This window comes from Sapajus apella, unplaced genomic scaffold (genome assembly GCF_009761245.1).
Source record: "Sapajus apella isolate SASKATOON/1434 unplaced genomic scaffold, GSC_monkey_1.0 scaffold235, whole genome shotgun sequence".
Lineage (NCBI taxonomy): Eukaryota > Metazoa > Chordata > Mammalia > Primates > Cebidae > Sapajus > Sapajus apella.
The window spans coordinates 492,500-506,638 of record NW_022437175.1 but is presented as its reverse complement, the minus strand read 5'-3'; the positions used below and the strand labels follow the sequence as shown (position 1 = coordinate 506,638).

General features: G+C 50.8%; 1 protein-coding gene across 9 annotated transcripts in view; it reads left to right on the top strand.

The window, feature by feature from the left end:
* MYLK3 (myosin light chain kinase 3) overlaps window positions 1-14,139 on the top strand; it is a 58,377-nt gene that overhangs the window by 1,985 nt on the left and 42,253 nt on the right. For 3 of the 9 annotated variants that reach the window (XM_032271512.1, XM_032271516.1, XM_032271513.1), the window contains exon 1: window positions 12,070-13,767. The exons of 5 other annotated variants lie outside the window; for them this stretch is intronic. In XM_032271512.1, the coding sequence (XP_032127403.1) occupies window positions 13,291-13,767 (477 nt within the window). In that variant the 5' untranslated portion in view covers window positions 12,070-13,290. Of the gene's footprint in view, window positions 1-3,106; window positions 3,853-12,069; window positions 13,768-14,139 lie in introns of those variants that run through there. One more of the 9 variants, XM_032271514.1, reaches the window with a different exon arrangement.

The window sequence follows — 14,139 nt, the reverse complement described above, 5'->3', positions numbered from 1 at the left end:
CCGGGCCTCCGTTGCTGTCACATGGCTGCAGGGCGGTCCCTGCACTCTCACCCCCACCTGCCAGGCTCTACCTGGGCCTTGTTCACTCTGTGACCTCACTAGAACTGTCTTTTCTTAGCCTTCCAAGTTTTGCGCATCCTTCAAGCCTCAGCTCAGGTCCCATGTCCTCCAAGAAGTCCTCCCCAATTTCTTTGCCTCCCTCTTACATGCTGAGTTTGCAGACACCATGTGGATGTAGCTGAGTTTCTGCAGATGTGGGGCCCCAGAAGCACAGCCTGGCCACTGAGTCATTTCAACTTTTGATCCCCAACAGCCATTTAAATTCTTCAGCAGATGTTTTTCCAAACCCTCCTCTGTCCTCACCCATTCTCTCCCACATCCTGCGGCTGCCTGAGGGTCTGTCACCCCCCGACCTCAGATCCTGCTCAGTGTCTGTGTCTCACCCTTGTCCTGCCCAGTGTTGGGACTTTGTTACCCAGATCAACCAAGTCCTCTTCTACGGACACTAGGGTCCCGCCTCTGCTATATGTTCTTCGGATTTGCTACCAAGACATCTTGGGACTGGGCTCAGTTCAGACGGTAGGGGTAAACTGAGGGGAGAGAATTCAGATGAAGAGAAAGTTCTTTTGATGGGATGTGGGTTGGGGCTGGGAGCGCTGGTGGGTTATACATTCGCCCCAGCCCACATACGTCCCCTGAACCTCGCAGTTAGCGACTGTCCCATTTTCTCTTTTGCTCCAACGTGATAACCTCACTCCTGTCTAGACTTTTGGGGTTTTGCACGGCACAAGTAGAGCTCAGAGCTCTCAAGAATGGGCACAGTGAAGGAGATTAAATAAGACAGTGCAGCTAAGGTGCTGAGCATAGGGCCTGCCCACGATCAGGCCAAGAGAAGTGAGTTAACTTCAAGACCCTGCAGTCCCTTCTCTGGTTCTTGTCAGCCAGGGGAGGTGAGGGGTCCTGAAGCTGTGTGTGTGTGGAGTCAAGGAGACTTCCAGAAACCTTCCCATCTGTAGTGAACACAGGCCCTAGAGCAGTGCAGCCAGGCCTGAGGCCCAGCTCTGCGCATACTCTCCCTGTGACTTCAGTCTCTCCATTAGTGAAATGAGGTGGTGTTCCCTCCCCTCGCGTGAGCAGGGATTGCGAGCCTCTGTGCCCAAGGACTTTGCAGGTGGAACCTCCCCAGTGTGAGTGGGTGAAGGGTGGGCAGCCCAAGGTGCTAGCATGAAGCAGGTTGGCCTGGTTCCAACTTTCAGGCATAATTGAGTTTTCTCAATTGGCAGCTAGACGATGCAGCCCCTCAAAGACAAAGTTTGCTTCTAGACAGAAAGCAGAAAGTTTCAGTGAGATTAGAACATGTGGAAAAGGGGCCAGGTGGGTGGCTCAGGCCTGTAATCTCAGCACTTTGGGAGGCCAATGTGGGTGGATCACAAGAGGTCAGGAGTTTGAGACCAGCCTGGCCAACATGGTGAAACCCAGTCTCTACTGAAAATACAAAAAATTAGTCAGGTTTGGAGGTGCACACCTACCTATAATCCCAGCTACTAGGGAGGCTAAGGTAGAAGAATCACTTGAACCCGGGAGGCAGAGGTTGCAGTGAACTAAGATTGTGCCACTGCACTCCAGCCTGAGTGACAGAGCGAGACTCTCCTCTCAAAAAAAAAAGAAGGAAAGAAAAGAAAGCTGCAGTGAGACCACCCTCAGTTGTTGTAGGCAAACTCTGGAGTCTGCATTTAAATCCAGCACCTTACACTGACTTTGGACCATGCCTTCATTGTCTTGTGCCTCAGTTTACTTATCTGTGAAATGGGGATAACAGTTTTTTCCTCCTAAAATTGTTGTGAGGGGCAAGTACAGTAATTGATGTAAGAATGTAGCACAGTGCCTGGCTCAGTAAATGCTAGTGTTTTTATTATTTCCTAATAAGTGTTTGTGTTGCTCCGTGAATGGATGGATGGATGCATGGTTGGATGGATGGATGGATTAATGGCCGCTGGTCTGGATTTAGCTCCAGAGGGTGCTTTTTTGTTCTTCTCTAGCATTTTCGGGCTGATTCCATCTCACCTTGCTTAGTCAGGGAACAGTTTGACTTGCATGTGGAGAAGGAAGAGATGAAATGAGAAGGCTTTGCCCAGGGATGCAGGGCTGCACGTGGAAGGCAGTGAGATCCTGGGAGCAAACCCAGCAGCGCTGGGGAGCCAGTGGGGAGAGCCCCTCACCAGGCCAGGTTTCCCTGCAGCTGCTGTTTCCCTCTCTGCTTCTGTGGAGGCTGACTTGCACTTTGGTTTTACTCCCAAGCTCAGCTCCCTAGTTCATCCTGGCAGGGCTGTGGCTATTGTTTTATCATCTTTCTGCATCGTCAGGGTAAGACAGGTCATAGACATTTTACTGTGAAAGAATAAGCAACCAATATTGATTATCTCAGAGTCCCTGCCCCTTAGCCCTCTCTCCATCTCCTCAGACAACTGTCAACTGTGCTGAGCCTGGGGGCATAGGCCAGTCTTACCCCCTACCCCACACCCACAGAGCGGGCTGGGGAGTTTCAGGTCATTCCAAGAGCAACGGTTTTACCATCTAGTTCTGTCTTTGCCATTGACGTGCTGTGTGACCTTCAGAAAGTCCCTTCCCGTCTCTGGGCTCAGAATCTCCATCTACAAAATAAGGGAGATGACCCTTCCAGTGTCTGAGATCCCACCTGTCTGTGAAAGTGGTGGAGGGTGTGAGTGATGAGCGTGGGGTTGGAATGCTGTCCCCATGCCTTTCTGTCAGAGTGGCCCTGAGCAGCCATTAACGTTCTCCATGTTGCTCCTCCTCTGTGAAATGGGGACGACAAACAGTGACCCATCCCATGGGGCTGCAGCGTGTCTCAGATAAGGAGAGGCAGCCAAAGCAGTCAGCGCAGGGGCTGTGAGTGCACACAGAAGCTGGCAGCCCACCTCTCTTTCCCGTCAGCCAAGCTAGTTAATTTGTGGTCCCAAAGTTGAGAGAGAGAGAGAGAGAGAGAGTGTGTGTGTGTGTGTGTGTGTGTGTGTGTGTGCATGCATGGCAGTGTGTGTGTATAGCTTGGTCTCTCCCAGGTGCTTTGGGAAGATCTGGCTGGGAAGCCCTCCCTGGCATGTCCCTGGCAGAGCCACATGTCCTTGCCTTCCTCTGCACTGCAGCTCCAGGCTTTGGGGACTCTGTGCCTCTTGGTTGTCTCCTGAGTACTTTTATTTGCAGGGACAATAGCAGGACCCTTCCATCCCAGAGGTGACTGACCAGGCCTGGCCAGAGAACAAGCAGCTCCACTGATGACCAGCAGGACCGTCACCTCTCTGCTGCAGTCCTGGCCTCTCCTCTGTCTTGAGGGCTCCCTGAAGGCAAAGAGTCCCTGCACATCCTCAGGGCCCCTGTACCAGGATGCGGGGTTTTAAACTCAGCTCAGTTCTGCCCGAGGACTCCCTCCCTTCATTCCTCCTTCCTTGGACCACACAATGTTTGTTTCACAGCTGGACACTTTGCTAAGTGATGCAGGAAGTAGGCCCCCGGGGAGGCAGATAGAGCCCAGCAAGGCAGATAACCAAGTGAAGCCTCTGGATGCCGCTGGGGCCTGGGACAGGGTCAGAGATAAGCGGAAATGCCAAGCTTATCGCTCCTGCCTGAGTTCTTCCAGAGAAATCATCCTGGCCGGCCAGCCCACCTCATTCCCAGCGCTCTGGGCGGTTGGGCAGCATCCATCTCCAGGCAGAGTAAACACAGAGTTGGCACAGCCACAGCGGCTGCTGGATGGGGACTCTCTGCCCCACTCTAGCACTGTGCGGTCCCAGTACCAGAAGCCAGCAGCGAGCGTCGGGTTACACCGAGATATTTGCGGTAAGGGCAGCTCTGGGCCAGTGTGCTTTGAAGTAAGAGCCCGAGGAACAATTGGTAGGGTCACAAGACTAAAGGAGCCCTGGTGACAGTTGTTCCCCAGTCCTGGGTTCTCTTGCGCCAAGAAAGTCAGCAGAAAGCTTTGCTTTAGGAGGACAGTTTGGGGATGGTCAGCTTGGGCCCTCTGCAACAAATGCAGGGTGCAGTGGACAGACGATGCGGATGGCAGCTGCCTCTGAAGCTGTCCGCACTGAACTCTGCACGGCTTTCTGGAGCTCTTCATCTCTGCTTTCCTTTCTTAAGTGAGCTTGGCACCACAGAGGGGATGTGTGTACTTCTTTAGTACACTCCAGTAATGTTGTGGTGTGGGCGGAGAGGTGGCCTGGGCTGGGAGGAGGTCAGTGGGCTTAGGACTGGGAAGCTGTCCCCCTTCCCCCTCCTGCCTCCACCCCACAGCGAAGTGACCGAGCAAGCACACTGCTGTCTTGCTAGGCTGACTGTCTGTGGCATTATCGGGAAGAAGGTGTGGCTGGTCTTAAGGACGGCCGTTCCAATCGCTGCCACTTGTGTGGACTTACCACGTGCCAGGTGCTGTGCTAGACGTTCTGCTGATGTTAATGCCCAGCTGCCCTGTGGTTACTGCAGTTAATGAGCCCCCAGAGCAGATAGGAGAGCTGTGTTCAGAGAGGCGGTGCCAGGTGTGCAGTGAGCCCCTGTGGCATTTTGTGTAAATTAGAAAAAGGCAACTTTCCTCTCAACACGTGGTTTCCTTCCCTCGGAAAACAGTCATCAGATTTGATTTTGTTAGAACAAGGCTTTTCACGGCTACACGCTGTGACACGACTGTCATAAATAAATACACAAATCAACAAAGGGCAGCATGTGTTTGTCTCCCTAGGGGCTGTGTCCTCAGGTTCTGGGTAACCCGCCTCTTGTCCGGGTCCCCAGAAGCAAACACATTGAAGCTGTTTCTTTTGAGATTTGCCTCCGTATTTCTTCATTCTCAGTTTTGTACATGATCTATAGACTTGCTGGTAAGATAAATGAGGACTTAGCTCTCTCACACCCCCCACTTTCCTTCCCTCACCTTCACAAGTGAGAAGTCTCTCATTTTACTTAATAAAGGGTTTACTTTACTATGACTGTAAATATTCTTCACTGCAAAATCAAAGATTGTACTTTAATCTCATTCTTTCTCGTAAGAACTCTGGGCTAAGTGCAGTGGCTCATGCCTATAATCCTAGCATTATGGGAGGTGGAGGCGGGCAGATTGCCTGAGCTCAGGAGTTCGAGACCGGCCTGGGTAATATGGTGAAACCCTGTCTCTACTAAAATACAAAAAATTAGCTGGATGTGGCAGCGTGAACCTGTGGTTCCAGCTACTCAGGAGGCTGACGCAAGAGGATTGCTTGAACCGGGGTGGCAGAGGTTGCAGTGAGCCCAGATTGCACTACTGTGCTCCAGCCTGGGCGACAGAGCGAGACTTGGTCTCCAGAGGAAAAAGAAAAGAAAAAGAACTCTGGTTGTCCTGGCGTCTCTTGTCCTGGCATCTCTAACTCCTTTCATTCCCCTTTTGCTGTATCTGCCATTGTCCTTCAGCTGATGGCAAATGTTTCAGCACTTCCTGGGTGTCTCCCGAGCATTCTCATGGCACCTCCTGACTACTCCACGAGGCGAATGTGTTGTTATTATTCTCCTGTTAAAAAGAAGGAAGTGCAGACTCAGAGAGGTTAAGTGAACCCTGGACCACAGTTCTGACTCATAACTGACAGAGGCAGGAGTTAAATCCAGGCAGTCTGACTCCAGGCCCCATGCTCTTCACATTTTACCTCAAGTGTTCAATTGCATTCTATTGTATACTCCTGTTGAACACTCTTCATTTTCCTGCTTCAACTTTGGGCCTAGGCTGAAAGTACTGTTCCTTGGAGCTCTTTTTTTGTTTTTAAATTGAGTTGGAGTTCGGTCTTATCACCCAGGCTGGAGAGCAATGGCATGGTCTTGGTTCACTGCAACCTCCGCCTCCTGGGTTCAAGCAATTCTCCTGCCTCAGCCTCAAGAGTAGATTACAGACACCCACCACCATGCCTGGCTATTTTTTTTTTTTTTTTGGTATTTTTAGTAGACATAGGATTTTATCATGTTGGCCAGGCTGTTTACCCCCTCATTTTGCTGGAGTATATCCTCAAAGCACGTTTCTTAAAAAGTGTGCATGGGTCAGGTGTGGTGGCTCAAGCCTGTAATCCCAGCACTTTGGTAGGCGGAGACAGGTGGATTGTTTGCACCCAAGAGTTTGAAAACAGACTGGGCAACATGGCAGAGCCCCGTCTCTACAAAAAAATCCACGAAAATTAGCTGAACATGGTAGCACACGCTTATGGTCTTGGCTACTTGGGAGGCTGAGGTGGAGGATTGCTTGAGCCCAGGAGGTTGAGGCAGGAGTGAGCCAAGATCGCGCCACTGTACTCCAGCCTGGGTGGCAGAATGAGTCCTTGTCTCAAAACAAACAAACAAACAAAAAAATGTATATGAATTTCTTGCATTGTTGCAAATCATAAAACCCTTCATTTTGTTCTCTGATGGTGGTGCAGTGTCTTCAAGATTCTAAGGGGAAGAGCTTTCCTAGCTAGACTTTGACAGCCAGCCTCTCTTGCAGCATCCAGTTGTTTTTAGGATGAGAAGTTTGATTTCATTCTGATTCTAGTTCTTTTATATGTGTAGTAGTCTGTTTTCAGAAATACCTGAAACCAGATAATTTGTAAAGAAAAGGAACGTCTTTCTTTAATTATGGAGGCTGAGAAGTTCAAGGTTAAGGGTCTGCATCTGGTGAGGGCCTTCTTGCTGGTGGGCCCTCTCTGCAGAGTCCAGAGGTGGCCCGGGGCATCCCATAAGGAAGGGGCTGAGTGTGCTCCCTCAGGTCTCTCTTCCTTCTCTTGTGAAACCACCAGGCCCAGTCCCATGATAACCCGTTCATCCATTAACCCAGAAGGGCAGGGCCCTCATGATCCACTTGCTTCTTAAAGGCCCCACCTCTCAATATTGCCACATTGCAATTAAATTTCGACATGAATTTTGAAGGGGACAAATTCTCACAAGTGTGTGGTTTTTGTTTTAAATTTCAGGGAGCTTATCTTTATCCCTGTGTTCTAAAATTGCATAATGACTGTAGTATTTCTTTGATAAAGTCTTTCCTTTTTTCATTTCTTACTCTAGTTAATTAGATGTGAGGCCAACTGGAGTCATCGAACAGCTTTCTCTCCTGCACATGGCTTCATCTTTCAGTTTTATTTTCTGAGACGTTATCTTAGCTTCATTTTCTAATCCCTATATTGAATTTTTAAATTTTATTATTCACACACACACACACACACACACACACACACACACACACACATATATATATATTTTAGATAGAGTTTTGTTCTTGTTGCCCAGGCTGGAGTGTAATGGTGAGATCTCGGCTCACTGCAGCCTCTGCCTCCCAGGTCCAAGCTATTCTCCTGCCTCAGCCTCCGAGTTGTTGGGATTACAGGCATGTGCTACCATGCCTGGCTAATTTTTGTACTTTTAGTAGAGATAGGGTTTCTCCATGTTGTCCAAGCTGGTCTTGAACTCCCGACCTCAGGCAATCCACCCACCTCGGCCTCCTAAAGTGCTGGGATACAGGTGTGAGCCACCACACCTGGCCAGCATCCTCTCCTTTGTTAAAGAATGGAATAGCTTTAGACACTTTTCTGTGGCTTCAAATGACAGCCTTGTTTGTTTGTTTTTTGAGATAGGGTCTCGCCCTGTTGCCCTGGTTGGAGTGCAGTGGCACAAACATAGCTCGCTGTAGCCTCTGTCTCCCAGGCTTAAACAACCTTACTGTCTCAGCTTCCCAAACAGCTGGGACTTCAGGCACACGCCACCATGCCCAGCTAATTAAAAAAATTTTTTTTTTGTAGAGACAGGATCTCCCTATATTTCCCAGGCTGGCCTCAATTCTTGGGCTCAATCAAGCCTCCTGCCTTGGCCTCCTAAAGTGCTGGGATTACAGGTGTGAGCCACCTCACCCTGCCAAATGACAGCCTTTTTGACACTGTTTTTCATTTTCTCTGTTTCTTCTTTGATCATGTTTCTGTTTATTTGCTTTAGTCTCCCGTTTTCATCTTGAAGGCTTTCTTTGAACACCCAGTGATCCTTTTTGTCTGGGCATATTTCTGAAGAAGGTACTTACGGCTGGGTAGGTGGTTGAAGCTTGTTAGCTGCGTGGCTTTGTTGAGGATGATCGAGTGGGACACTCCTAAGGAACCCCAAAAGCCAGCACATAGAACTATTGTGCTGTGGACCATCGCATTTCTCCAGAAACAGGCTCTGATCTCCAGGGAGGGTGGGCCTGGCCAGGCCCTTCTGTGCCGAGGTGTGGGACAGGAAGGGGGCCGCTGTAGGGACAGGCTCTTCAGTCTTGCATTTCTGCTCCCTGTTTACCCCACCGAAGGTCTTGGGGTCTGAAGGCTCTCTGGTGTCCTACAGGGAAAGGTGGCTCTGTGCTTATCTGTATTCACCGTTGCGGCCAGTGAAGCTGCAGTTTTCTCTTTCTTATTTCTCCAGTTACCGCTCCTCCACCTGCTATCCATCTTCCAGAAATTCATTGATAACACTCATTCACCAATGGCCCACCTTCCATTCTGTTCATCATTGAGGGTGTGTATTTATTTTCTTCCTTTACCATGAAGTCTCTGGAGGGGAAGGAGAGAAATATGAGAAGTCAGTCTTTCAACTTGAGTCAGAGCCTTAGTATCATTTTATTTTATTTTTTGAGGCAAGGTCTCCTTCTGTTGTCCAGGTTGGAGTGCAGTGGCACTGTCATGCTCACTGCTGCCTCAACCTCCCAAGCTTAAGAGATCCTTCTGCCTCAGCCTCCCAATAACTGGGACGACAGGCACATGCCACCATGCCTGGCTAATATATACATATATGTTCTTTTGTAGAGACGGGGGTTTGCTATGTTGCCCAGGCTGGTCTTGAACTCGTGGGCTCAAGCGATCCTCTTGCCTCAGCCTCCCAAAGTGCTGGGATTACAGGTGTAAGCCACCACTGTCCTGGGTTAGTAAAACCTGGAAAGATATTGAAAGACCCCATCTCTACAAGAGTTTTTTTTAACTTTTATTTTAATTTCAGAGGTACACGTGCAAGTTTGTTACATAAGTAAACTTGTGTCATGAGGGCTTGTTGTACAGATTAATGGGTACTAGGCTTAATACCTGGGTGATGAAATTTTTTTTTTTTTTTTTTTTTTGAGATGGATTCTTGCTCTGTCACCAGGCTGGAGTGCAGTGATGAAATCTTGGCTCACTGCAACCTCCGCCTCCTAGGTTCAAGCGATTCTTCCACCTCAGCTTCCCGAGTAGCTGGGACCACAGGCTCGTGCCACCACACCCAGCTAATTTTTTTGTATTTTTAGTAGAGACAGGGTTTCACCATGTTGGCCAGGACAGTCTCGATCTCTTGACCTTGTGATCTGCTCACCTCGGCCTCCCAAAGTGCTGAGATTACAGGCGTGAGCCACCGTGCCCGGCCCTGGGTGATGAAATTGTTTTTAAATTAAAAATTAACTGGGTGTGGGGGCATGCACCTGTAATCCCAGTTATGCAGGAGGCTGAGGCAGGAGGATTGCTTGAGCCTAGGAGTTCCCGGTTGCAGTGAGCTGTGGCTGTCCCACTGCACTCCAGCCTGGGCAACAGACCAAGACCCTAGCTCAGAAAAAGAAAAAAATAAAATAAAATGAGGCTGTTGAAGTCTCTCTCACCCCACCATCTCTGAGACTGTTAGGTCACCAGAAGTCCAGGGAAGAGTCTCAGGGTTTAGTGCATGCTGGCCCCACCCTAGGGTGAATAGAGGTCAGCCTGTCTTTTTCTGGCAGAGGATCCACAGCCCTGTCCTTACCCAGGAAAGACAAGGGGTTATGGTATTTACTGCTCTGTCGATCCAGTTTAGCTGCGTCTTCTCTGGTCTTGGTTCTCTTGGCTTGGGGGGGTCAATGCTTCCCCATCCTCTGGGCAAGCACCATCACCCAAAAACTGGCCAAGCCCCCTGCTGTGTCCTGTGCATCAGGGAGAGTTGGAGAGAAGCCACGCATCTCCGCAGGAAATCCATGTGCTCCAAACTCATTTCTCCTAAAGCTGAGAAGGAAAGGGGTTAAAGCTGGTCCTTCTGGCTACTCCTTTCCACCAAAGAGGCCCTAGGAACCTGTGTTCTGGACTTTCTCCCAGAAGGCCCAAGAGCTCCCTTCCGGGATTGTCGGGGTTTCCCCCCTGTGCTCACTTCAGTGGTTTGCGGAAGCTCCTGCCTCCTCCTTCCACAGAAGTCTTGGGATGGTCCGATCAGCACGCTGTGGCTGCCTCCTTGACTCATTCCTCGATTTTGAACACCTGGCCACGTGCCAGGCAGCTGTTGTCTCCGGTGATGCAGGCAAAGCCCAAGAGGGTGGTCTGCCCTCAGGGAGTTTCCAGCCACAGCCACCTTCTTAGCAAATGCGCTACCTTGTAAACTTGTTACTTAATGGAGACTTGACAAATCCTTTGTAATTTGGATAATTTATTTATTTTTTTTGAGACAGAGTCTCGCTCTGTCACCCAGGCTGGAGTACGGTGACATCATCTCGATTCTCCTGCCCCAGCTTCCCGAGTAGCTGGGATTACGGGTGTGCGCCTCCACATCCTGCTAATTTTTGTATTTTTAGTAGAGATGGGGCTTCACCATGTTGGCCAGGCTGATCTCAAACTGCTGACCTCAAGTGATCCACCTTCCTCAGCCTCCCAAAGTGCTGGGATTACAGGCATAAGCTACCACACCCAGCCTCAGATAATTCACTTTTGATATAGATACATGTCTGGGGCATTTGGTAGTTTTCTCTAGATTCATGTAGACTTTGAAGTTATGTTTCCGGCTTGCTTTATATATATATTTATTTATTTATTTATTTATTATTTTTGAGATGGGGTCTCACTATATTGCCAGGCTGGAGTGCAGTGGCCATGATCTCAGCTCACTGCAACCTTGGATTCCTGGGTTCAAGCGATTCTCCTGTCTCAGCCTCCCAAGTAGCTGGGACTACAGGTGTGCACCACCACGCCCAGCTAATTTTTGTATTTTTAGTAGAGATGGGTTTTCACCATGTTGGCCAGAATGGTTTCGATCTCTTGACCTTTGATCCACCTACCTTGGCCTCCCAAAGTGCTGGGATTACAGGAATAAGCCACTGCCCCCAGTCCTTTCTGGTTACCCAGGACTTGCCTGGATGGTTCTCCAGAGATCTCCACAGTGGCGGCAATAATAAAGTCTGTCCTCCAGAGACCAGGGTCTGCTTCTCTTGTCTATTGGGAACTTTATTCCATAAAAATTATTGGCACCAACTGGAGAGAGACACAGGGTTGGGCTGGGCGTGTTAGACTTCTAGAGAATTCTCTAGGCAGCCATTTCCCAAAGGTTGGCCCAGGGAGCCCACATCCACAGGGAAGTCCTAGGTGTGAGGTGTCAGGAGAACCTGTCCTGGTCGGATGGGGGAGTCTTCTGAGGCAGATGAGGTCCTCCTGAGGCGCGTGGTGTATCCCCTAGAGGGGCGGGAGCACGGGATTACCCCTCAAATTTCCTTTTCCAGGTAGACTTTGTGTGTTTGTTTTGAGTGGCGGTAAATATAACAGACCCTACTCTTTCTAGCATGTTCTGGGCCATTCCACCAACACCACTCAGGGACTCAGGGCTGTGCTCCCAGGAATGGGTTTGGATTTCTCTGTGGGCTGCCCAGGGGCAGCAATCGGGACAGAGGGGTAGGTAGAGAAGACTGTGGTCAAGCTGCATTTGCATAGTAAGCTTGTTGCATTGATAGGTTAATGGTTTAACACAGCAAACCTCTAATGGTACTTTCGTGTATTTATTTATTTTAAAGACAGGGTCTCATTCTGTTGCCCAGGCTGGCATGCAGTGGCGGGATCACAGCTCACTGCAGCCTGCCTCAGCCTCCTGAGTAGCTGGGACCACAGGTGTGTGCTACCTCGCCTGGCTAATTTTTTGTAGAGACCAGGTCTTGCCTTGTTGCCCAGGCTGGTCTCAAACACCTGGGCACAAGAAATCCACCTGTCAAAGTGTTAGGATTACCACACCTGGCTCTAACAATGCTTTTAGATTCCAAATTTCCAGGTCAAACTTTATTGTAATTGCTTTTATTCAGAAAGGGGAAGCTTGATAAGACACTAAAGGCCCCTCCCTTGGGGACAGCCCTACCATGGCTGGACCATCTTCAGGGGGCCGTGTGCCTGTCTGGGCCACCTTAGGCAAATCCCCCTCTCTGGACCTTGCCCTCTGCCTGCAGGGAGCTGGATGGAAATGTAGGTCAGAAGTGTAGATCAGACTGCTCCGTGGCATCCTTAGGACTTTGACGGGTTCCCTGTGCCCTACCTCAGGGGGTAACCTGAGCATCTCTGCTTGTGTCTACTTTATTGACTGATGCTATCATAAAATGTTTTATTTGAACCAAGGGCTTCTGAGACGAAAACATTTTTAAACCCCAGGAAGCACAGACCTGTTGCATTCTGTGTCCCTGCTGAGTCTGTTTCAGTGTGGAAATTGCGAGTCTGATACCTACATAGTTGTTATGGGGGGGAGGGGAGCAGGTGTCTCTGGTGTCTCCCTGAGGGCTCGGTGAGAAACACGGCCCTCGGGACAGTGCTTGGCAGGTAGCCGGGGCCATTGTCCTCGATTCTATTTTTAGGTACAAGTGACTAGTGACTGAGGGGCCTGGTGGGGAGGGACCAGCCGGCCACCCCACAGATAGTCTGAACACATGTTCTGAACGCTGGCATAGTAGGGGCACCTGAAATTTATTTTAAATTTGCAGAAGCATCAACATTTTCATCATGGCAAAAGTCGCAACTTTGCTGAGTGGTCTCACATTCCTTCCTGTCTCGGTCTTGCTTTTTATTGTGACTGACATGTGTGGCCTCAGGTCTCTGGGCCTCTAAGGGCCTTTCTCTGCCAGGGATCCCTCCTGGAGCCTAACAGGCAGGTGCCGTTCTCCAAAGGACCCTTTCCTTTCCTCGGAACCGTTTCTTGCACGAACCCCGCCTGCTCAGGGCAGATTCTTAACATATTTGCCCATCAGCAGCCTCTCAGAGAGGAATGTCAAATGCTGCCGTGATGTCAAACAGGCCCCAAGGAGAAGGGCCTGGGCCGACCTCGGCCTGTCACTCATGGCCAGAGGAGGGTGGGAGATAAGCAAAGTGAAGGCATAGGGAGAACCCGGGGCCTCTGCGCTCCCCACACGCCCGGGCCATCGCGGGGGCTGGTGCTGCCGGGAGGCTGTCAGCTACCGAGAATAATGACCTTGCAGACACCACCACCTGAGTGAGAACCAGGGGTCTGTGACTCCTTATCCTCCGCTTTTACCCTGGTCAAGCCTGCACCAGGATGTCAGAGGCCTCTAAGGAGAGTCTGGGGCCCCGAGGGCTGCCAGGGCTGGGTAAGGCCTGCTTAACCACCATGGACAAAAAACTGAACCTGCTGAATGAGAAGGTGGACCAGCTCCTGCATTTCCAAGAAGATGTCACAGAGCAGCTGCAGTGCATGTGCCGAGACATGGGCCGCCTGGAGCAGGGCCTGCACAGGCTGGAGGCCTCCCAGGCGCTGGGCCTGGCCGGGGCTGACGGGGCTCCCCCTGCTAACACCCATGCTGGGTGGCCCGAGGTCCTGGAGTTGGTGAGGGCCATGCAGCAGGACGCGGCCCAGCATGGCGCCAGGCTGGAGGCCCTCTTCAGGATGGTGGCTGCGGTGGACAGGGCCATCGCTTTGGTGGGGGCCACGTTCCAGAAATCGAAGGTGGCGGATTTCCTTATGCAGGGGCGTGTCCCCTGGAGGAGAAGCAGCCCAGGTGACAGCCCTGAGGAGGTTGGTTCTTGCTTCCCTGTGCTGGCTGGACGGGAGGCCCCGGCCCTGGTGGGAGACTGGCCAGGCAGCCAGTGTTCGGAGAGCTGGAGGCATGGTGTCCCCTTCCTGTGTGACCTGTTGATGGGGAAAAGGAGAGCCAGAACCTTACGGGTCATAGGTGGATTTCCAGGCAGGACACTGCCTGCCATTCTCCCCAGGGAAGGGAAGAAGCGGGGCCCTGACCAGGACTGTGGGGCCTTGGTAGCTCCAGGGAACCCAGCCATGGGGGACATGCTGGCAGTTTGGAAGAGGGAACCAGCACGCTTCTCTGATACCCCTGTGACCGCCCTTCTGCTCCTTCACATGTGGGGTGGGGCAGGCAGGAGTGGCCAG